The sequence below is a fragment of the Oryctolagus cuniculus genome, chromosome 9 (assembly GCF_051225735.1).
Source record: "Oryctolagus cuniculus isolate XC-2025 breed Fujian yellow rabbit chromosome 9, ASM5122573v1, whole genome shotgun sequence".
Classification (NCBI taxonomy): domain Eukaryota; kingdom Metazoa; phylum Chordata; class Mammalia; order Lagomorpha; family Leporidae; genus Oryctolagus; species Oryctolagus cuniculus.
The window spans coordinates 122,360,180-122,369,329 of record NC_142875.1 but is presented as its reverse complement, the minus strand read 5'-3'; the positions used below and the strand labels follow the sequence as shown (position 1 = coordinate 122,369,329).

At 39.8% G+C, this 9,150-nt stretch overlaps 1 protein-coding gene across 13 annotated transcripts in view; it reads left to right on the top strand.

Annotated features, from left to right (window-relative positions):
- Positions 1-700: 700 nt before the first annotated feature.
- LOC149124746 (uncharacterized) overlaps positions 701-9,150 on the top strand; it is a 77,070-nt gene continuing 68,620 nt past the window's right edge. For 3 of the 13 annotated variants that reach the window (XR_016213019.1, XR_016213020.1, XR_016213017.1), the window contains exon 1: positions 1,369-1,925. Coding sequence is in view for 4 of the 13 variants with exons in the window: in XM_089303934.1 (XP_089160060.1) it covers positions 1,043-1,359 (317 nt within the window). In the remaining 9 variants the exon portion in view is untranslated. The other 10 variants (XM_089303936.1, XM_089303937.1, XR_016213021.1 and 7 more) reach the window with 9 other exon arrangements.

Sequence of the window (9,150 nt, the reverse complement as noted above, 5' to 3'; positions counted from 1 at the left end):
GAGTAAAATCTGGAATTTAAAATCAGTAGTTTTTTTTTTTAAATACACACAGCTTTGCTTTTATGTTTTAAATCCCATGTATTATAGAAATAAGCATAGTGGGTACATCAGGGGAGTCAAACTAACAAAGCATTAAAAAAACGGAAATACAGTCTTCTTTTTTAAAAAGTTAGAATTTATTTAGATTTTGGTAAACAAAGTTCAAACTGAATACTTGTTAAAAAATCGTGCAGTCATTCAAAATTTTCAGACTGGTTGTAAAAAAAAGAATATCTTTCAACTGAGTAAAAAAGTAATTTTACTCAGACTTAATGCACAATATATTAATTTTACTCTCAACGTTATTCAGACCAGGACAACAGATTTTTATTGTGAAGACCACAGAAAGGAAAATAAATCATCAGTTTTCAATGTGGAGCTACAGTTTACTCCAAGTTAACTGGACAAAGGAAAACCCATGAAGAGTAACCAAGACACACTGATGATCTAACCTCCTTTTAGCTACTAGGATCGACCTTCTACCTTTCTTTCTTTATTTTATTTTTACTACATTGGTAAAAAAGGATTGGCGGAATTTGTAAATGCCCTTCCCTTTTAGTTTTGTCCAGCTTGCGTTTCACTTGTATTGAACACTGGGCAGGTATGATTTTTCCCTGAACGTGTTCTCTGTCTCCTAGGAAGAACACTTCATTCGCATTAGAGTCCCCGCGCTTATATCCACCATAAGGCTTATTGTATTTACAGGCTGTGCCTCCCTGACTTGAAGTGTTTGGGACCAGAAGTGTTTTGTATTTGGGGTTTTGTCAGATTTTGCATATATGCGTATACAAAGGAGGCACCTTGGGAATGGGACCCAAGTCTAGACACAAAATTCTTTCATGTTTCTACACATAGCCTGAAGGTCGTTTTATACAAGCTGTTTCGTTCACCGGTTTTGTTTGTTCCCGGGTTGTGTCCCGTTTTCAAATGTTTACTGTGGACTACAAGGGAGGGACAACAGGAACCTTGGCGGTCAGGGGACGGCTAGAGCCCGCGGGTAACAATGGCGCAGCTGGGCACGCTGGGTTTGCTCCCAGCATCCCGCGGGGCACTGGGCGGTCCTTCCCATCGTCCCGCGCGCGGGGCAGTAGGGCGTGGGCTGGTGGACGAAGCGAATTCGGTGTCAGAGTCAGGGCGGGGTTACACGTTGGCGTCGGGGACTGACGTGCTGGGAGCCCTGGGCCGCTCACACACGTGGACTGGACGTGCAGGACGCGACAAGCAGTGGCTCCTCAGCTCAGGCGTTCCTGAGGGCAGTCTTGCGGCTCCCGGTCTCCTGGGGGCTTGCCCGAGAGTTTGCCCCGCCGCCCCTGACGTGAGGTAACTGTGCAATTTTATCAGGTTCAGAGAGTTTGGGATTTGGGAGCATTTTGGGTTTCTGATTTTCAGATTAGCGATGTTCCTTCCACCTGTGTGAGCAGCAGCCCGCCTCCCTGATGTAACGCTTAGCACCTGCCTGCAAGGTAGCTGGTGAAGAAACGTTCGTAGGTCAGAGCTACAGTGAAAGGAATTAAGCCTAGATAATCCACAAGTGCGTCAGTCTGTTCTCGGGCGATCGTTTTTGAGTTTCCTTCAATTACCAGCTGTACAGCTTGGTGGAAAATGGAGCATGCTGCTCCCTGCGCAAACTCCGCAAGGATGCACCTGGCCAAGGAAGTGTTGATCCGCTGTGCTGTGTTACCAATCAGGTAGCTGCAGAAGGACTTAGTAGGATTGCGCCGAGGGTTGGCAATCTCCTTAAAGGTGTCTTCTTCAAGGACCAGTAGAAGGTGGAAAGTGGTGAGGCTGATGTCCAGCTTTCAGAGTTCTGAGAGATCCGTGGAGGAACCGTGGAAGAGTGAGAAGAGCATGCTGAGAGTAAATTCATTCAAGTGTATGTCAGATATGTGAGTGACAGGAGGTAAAGGGGAAAACTGTGCTTTGAACTCTGTTCAGGAGTGTTAGTCAAAAATACACCAGGAAATTTTGATAACAGTTTTTGATTGGTTAGAAGAATGATGAGATTTCAGGACAATAATCTTTAAAATCGAAGTCACACGGGTAATTTATTGTCTTTAATGTTATTTCTCCATTTTTTTCCACTAATCTAAATTGTTTCTTTCCTATGTGCATTGGTTCAATAAGAAAATCCCTATTCCTGCGATCAGCTCCAATATGTATGGAAAGATTCTTGATTGAACCACCGAAAATTCTGGTCCAACTACCAACTCAGAAAGCATTTTGAAAAATATTTGTATCCCATTTTCTATTTTATAGGAAAGACTTAAAAGCTGGTATATAATCTCATGATAGCTTTCATTGATCCAAGAAGAAACTCGATAGTAGGTTTGATTGTGTTTGGGAATGAGTAAATTGCTTATTTTGTTTATTTCATAACCATTTCTAATCTGTAAGTTGTGGTGAACCAGTGGAAATGGAAATGATAAGCAAGTGATATTTTCCTTAGTGTCGAGCTTGACTCCTTAAACTGAGAAGCAGTCAGTAGAGCAGCTTTTCCAGAAATGGGAGATTAGGAAGTGGATACATCTGTGCTGTATATAGTGAAGTAGAGTTCACACCTGTGGACTTTATTTAATGGAAAACTCTCTTTAATAATTAAGATTGTGATGTGATTTGGTAGAACTTTATACTAATTGTACTAAGTGAAAAGCAGGCAGATTGACTGTTATTTTAGGCTTAGTGTATTTATTCAACAAATAAATATTAAATACCTACTATGTATTTATATTATGTATGTAGGCATGGTTCCGGGTACTAGGGATACATGAGTGAATCAAATAAAGTGAATGATCAGTAAAGTGATCAAATAAAAAATCAATAAAGTGAATCAAAAATACCTTTGTGGAGCTTCCATTCTAACAGAGGGGGCAGAGGGTAGAACCTCATGTTGCTAGAGCTGAGTGAATAAGGAGGAGGGAAACAGGAAATGAGATCAGAGAGGTCTGAGAGGGCCCAATCATGGGAGCTGGTAGGCCAGTGTTTGGACTTGATCTCAGCAAGATGAAAGCCACTGGAGTTTTGAGCAGTGGAGTGATGAGATCTGGCTTACTTCTGAAAAGGATCCTGTTGGTTGCTATACTGAGTGAGCATAGGCTGTACCTACTGATAGACCTTTTAGGAACCTATTTTCTAATCCACATGAAAGATACTGGTAGTTTAGATCAGGTGTAGATGTAGATAGTAAGAAATGTTTGGATTCTGGCTATATTTCAAAGGTAAAGTCAGTAGGATTTCCTGCCAGAATAGATAGGGAATATGTGAGAAAAAACAGGATAACTTGAAGGCTTTCATCATGATCAGCTGGAAATATGGAGATTATCAAGAATGGATAGAAGTGAGTTGGTAGCAATATGTGTGAACAACTCTTGGAGAGTGTTAATAAAGAGCAAAGTAATGGCATTCTAATCACAGAAGTCTGAAGGTCATGAGATTTTTCTTTTAGCTGGGAAAATAATAGCATATTAATAGACTGATGGGATGATCCAGTAGAAAGAGAAAATTTAAAGAAGGAAAGAATTTCTGCAGTGATGTCCTTAAGTAGAGTGATGGAGTCTGAGTGTCCAAAGGGAGGGTTTGGCTTTAATAAGAAACCACGCAGTTCATCTGAAGTAACTGGTGAGAAGGTAGCATATGTAACTGAGCTAGGACTGGAATTCAAATAAAAGTTGGACCTGGAGCTTAAGCTTTATCTGCTGTGGCATACATAGACAAGCAAAATCATGTATTACAAAGCATGGGAGTCAGAAGACTTCTTCTGACCCTCCATGGGGTGTGTGATTTATCATTTGTAAAGTAAAGATAATATTATCTCTAGTGCCCACATTCCAGAATTGTTTCGAGGATCAAAAGAAACAATATACATGAAAGTGGTCCAAGCTGTAAAGATCTATACACACGTACTTTAATACTCAAAGTATTAGCTGTTCCTAGTCCTTTGAACTTCTTGTTCCCTGTGCTGGGAATACTTCTCAACTGGTTCTTTACATATCTCCTTTTTATCATTCTTGTCTCAACTGAGAGAAATCGTCTTTGACTACTTTAAAGAGGTCCCCACTCAACATACTGATTCAGTCATCCTCATCCAATGACTGTCTTGTTATCTTCCTATCACTCATACCTATTTGAAACCATTTTGTGTAATTATTTGCCAGTTTTTACATTGGTTGGCTCTATTCCCCTGCTGAAATGTAGATAATTTTCTCCTCAGGGTATTGCATGTAGTGGATCTTCAATAAATATCTATTGAATGAATGATTGAATATTATTACTGTACTAATTAGAGAGAATGTTACAAAAATAATCAATTTTAGAGAAATAGTCAAAAATTGTTGCCATTTTAAATTTCATTACATGACTCTGTGCAGCAATAATGACTCTTATTCAGTGCAAACTTCCCAAAATACTTATCTAAGAATTTTCTTCTGTGATTTCCCTTAAGGATCTTATTTGATATATTTAACAACTGAATTAATTCATCACTGTGTCAAACATGAGAGAGTTGCAGTAAATTGCATGTCTTAAGAAACATTCAGTAAATACTAAGTAAAGAAGCATGTTAATGCCCCCCATCTCTTTTTTCTTCATTATCATAAAGAAATGCTGTAATTTAGGAGAAAATCTAAGAGAGAGATACTTAGTGCAAGATAAAGTAGCCCCCCCCCCCCTTCTGAAAGGGCTTTCTGGAGATAGTCTTTAGCTCTCCCTAATCCTTACCAGGAATTCACATGATTGTGGATGACTTCCACCATTTTATGTGAACTTAACTCTCCAGAATCAGAGAATTATGTGTGCTTGTTGTCAGGCCTTCGCTTGAAAAGATCCAGATGCTTTCCAGTAAGCATGTTCCACCCACTATAATTTGTCACAGAAAAATTAGCATATAAGTTTTGCTAATGGGTAGACAGGAAGGCAAGGTGAGAATTGACCTAGTATGTTTAGTAATAGGAGACTATCATGTGATGGAATAGATTTGTGGAAGGACTGCAGGCTAGCTTTTTCTCCTTATCGCTTTTTTTTTTTTGACAGGCAGAGTGGACAGTGAGAGAGAGAGACAGAGAGAAAGGTCTTCCTTTGCCGTTGGTTCACCCTCCAATGGCTGCCGCGACCGGCGTGCTGCGCTGATCCGATGGCAGGAGCCGGGTGCTTCTCCTGGTCTCACATAGGGTGCAGGGCCCAAGGACCTGGGCTATCCTCCACTGCACTCCCTGGCCACAGCAGAGAGCTGGCCTGGAAGAGGGGCAACCGGGACAGAATCCGTCGCCCCGACCAGGACTAGAACCCGGTGTGCCAGCGTCGCAAGGCGGATTAGCCTAGTGAGCCGCGGTGCCGGCCTTATCACTTTTTTAATTCCTATGCTGGTTGATGTTATGGGATTTGTGATTTTTTTTTTCAGCAGAAAAATAACATTCTAAATACTGTAACTTTCTTGCTTGCTTTCCTTCCTTCTTCCTTCCTCCCTCCTTTCTATTCTATCTCAAATTCTGTCTTTCTGCCTAGTGAGGCCTTCCAAGATGACTATAGTGTATCCATCCTGCTTAGAACTTGCCAAAAAAGCAGAATTAATCTAAAGTAGTAGAAAGTTCATCTTTCCTACATTTCTGTTAGAAAGAGATTTCCATCATCTGTTTGCTTCCCTGTGTGAGCATCCAGAGCCCTGTGTGCAGCTGCAGAGATAAGAACTGTGAGTTATGCTGTGGAGTTGACTCTGACCATGATGATGGCCCATCAGGCAGTCATGTGAGCAAAAATCCATCATTTTCCTTTTCTTCCCTACACTAGGGTATTAGAGTTTAAAAAGATAAAACTCTTACTGAGTTCTCTTAACTTACTGAGAAGATAGTTCCAAGGGCAGCCACGTGGTTTTGAAGCAGTGAAAATCAAGTTCATTTTCTCAAGGAACTATAAAATGCAGTTGCCTCATAATCCATCATCCATATTTCTAACCTTTTGTAACCCTATACCAGCCTTTATCTCTCTCATTGTAACTGTTTACCTGCCTTCCTCACTAGTTGGTGAGTTCTTAGTAGGCTGTCTTAGTTACTGTGAACCCCCAGGGCTGACATAGTATGGATTACGTAGTAAGTGGTAAGTAAATAGTTCAGCACTGACTGAATCATAGAGTTAAATCAGAACATACCTTCTATTGAATTCTGTGACTTTAAGCCATGGAATCTGTCACCATGTCCCAGGAAACGGCCTAGCCCACTACTTCCTCCGTGGATTGGCCTAGAAAACTCTTTACCATCTTTTAGCAGAAGGTGATATTTGAAAGGTACAAACTACACTCAGATTCACTCAAGTAGGCTTGCAAGAAACTTTAAGTCATGACCTGAAAAAGGCAGTGAAAAATTTCAGAAACAAAATTACAAGTACATATACATAGAACATTACTGTTTTTAAGCTTCTTTTCATTCAGAAAGAAAAATGTGGATGTTCAGGTGTCTGACAATATGAATGATATAATCATGCACAAACGTTGAGATTCTGGTCTCTTTGTCTTAGTTTTGAGAAGGAAAAGAACACTCAAATCTATATAATTTTTCCTGGTCCAGGCAGCTGTTGATGCGTTCAAACTAACAGAACATAGTTGAACATTGTTCAGTAGAGTTTACCATGTCAGCATTTCTAGTCATCCTCCGTATTTGAAAAGTCTCACTACTTGGTTTCCTAATGAAATGGAAGGTCTGTTGGAAGAAACCGATGGATGACTTGCAGTAGGGTAGCTGTGTTTTTCTTCTCATCAAATAATAGTGTTTGGATCCAGACTCTGTATCTTAAAAGAGGAGGGGACAAAAGCAATCTGGCACTAATTTATAACAGACTCACAGAACACACGTAATATGCTAATAAACTGTCCAATAGTTTGTTCTCTGACCTCAGTAATGGGAGTTGATCTGATTTCACCACTAAGCCCTCCACATTCAGAGGAGACAGGAGGTGGATACATTTATGGCTTTATAAGGAATGAAAGTAATGATGTTGGCTTTTTAAAAGACAATCTGTTGTAAACTGTTACTTCCTTGTTACTGTTGATAGAATATTTTGTTTATTTGCCATCCCCCTCCAAACAAAACAAAATCCAAGCCAGCGAGGATGAGGATGGCAGTCTTGTACAAACAGTACAGCTTTTCTTGAACTTCACTGGGGCAAAAGCAACTTAGAGCTTCATGCAAAATTAGTACTTAGGTTTCTCTCACAAAACTTAGAGAAGATCCTGATTTATATAAATGTGGATTATAAAATTCATTGAAGGATTATGAGTCTGGCACAGGGCATCCTGGGAAAGAGTTTAATAGAATTTGAATTTATAGCGCATGTTTAAGATTTAAAAATCACAGATAGGATGTCTAAATTCACTGGATCTATTGTAGAAATAGTGATTACACTTAATGATGTGTTCTTGAAAAATGCTGAGAGTACATGTATTTTCACCAAAAAATGAAAACTGTGTGAGGTAATACTTATGAATATGTTAATTAGCTAGGTTTAGTCATTTCATAATGTATATACTTCCAAATATCATGTGTCCATGGTAGATACATACCATTTTATCTGTCATTTTTTAAAAACAAAGTTAGAAATGAGCCACTAATCTCCTCTTATTCATTTTCCTTCTTTAATTTCACTTTGAAGTAACAGCAACAATATATAAATATTGTGTATAAACCCATATTTTCTGAGGACAAGTGATCAATAAGGGAAAGTGTCCAAATGCACATATTTAACCAGTTTGGATGCATCAAGTGTTTTTCATCTTTAGGCACAGCCTTGATTTTAATGGTAGTTTTGAAAGCAATGAGTACTGAAATCCACAGCAGAATAGTGACATACCTTGTGTTATATAGACTTCTTCAAATCAGATTTGCAAGGTCAAATGAGCCTTTGAAAGGAAGTTAATTTTAGGTTAATGTGACTCATATAGATACTGTTATCCAGGTTGCTGAATCTGACTTCCATTTTCTTTTGCATGAGAAGTAGGGCAAATTCTCCCTATTACGTGGTTTCCCTTGAGCCTTACGGTAAATGAGGTAACTAAGTGAACTAAACGTTCTCCAACCTGCAACTGCCAGATGCAGTTTTGTAGAACATGGCCGTGGTTTTCAGTTATGGTTAACTTCTAATTGGTCATGTGCATGGATAATATGGATTATTAAGGTTAGAATTATCATAGTAGGCATTTGGCGTAGAAGTTAAGATCCTGTTGAAGATGTCCATGTCCCATAACAAAGAGCCTGGGTTTTATACCTGGCTCAGCTACTGCATCTAGCTGCCTGTTTTTGTCGACCCTTGGAGGCAGTGGTGATGAATCAAGTCATCAGATCACTGCCATCCCATGGGAGATCTGAATTGAATTCCATTCTCCCAGCTTTGGCCTGACCCAGCTCCAGCCTTTGTGGGCATTTGGAGAGTGAACCATTAAATGTTGTCTCTCCCTCTGTCACTCTTGTGCTCTCTCTGTGTATCTGTCACTTCTCTTGATTTTCTTACTCTCAAATAAAAATTTAATGAAGGATTAGGATTATTTTATTTCATCTCATTCAAGAAGCTTAATCACAGGGAAGTAGATGGGAATGTAGAAGCATGGGCCAGAGTAGCTACCACAACTGAGAGAAGTTCTTGAATTTTTTTTATTCTGAATACATGAGAATTGTGCTTTCAAGTCTATATATGAAGGTGAGAGAGTAGGTAGAGTGAAGACCGAAAGGGGGAAATCCAGTGACGTTTGCATTATGAACTGCTTACTGTTGTGGGCCCATGGGACCCAACTCTCCAAGGTTTATTGTTTCTCAGAGTTGTTCTGCTGAAGGACATGGATCCAAGGCATTTATTCATCATTTCTTGTGGATTCTCCTCAGGGGCAGTAACTCTTCTACACTTCTAGGTCTGCCATACACACAGGCTAATCAGCTCTGAAGCGACCTCTTTGCATGGGAAAGGCCTTGACAGAGAAGTTAGCAGACATGGTGGACACTCAGACTATGATACTAATGGCTTTGAATGAGAACTACCCTTCACTGTTGTGGGTGAAATCCAAGATGAGTAGAGAAGTTGTATCATGAGCACCAAAAGCATGTACTTCATCCTCCTGTATAGAATTTTTGAGTCATATGT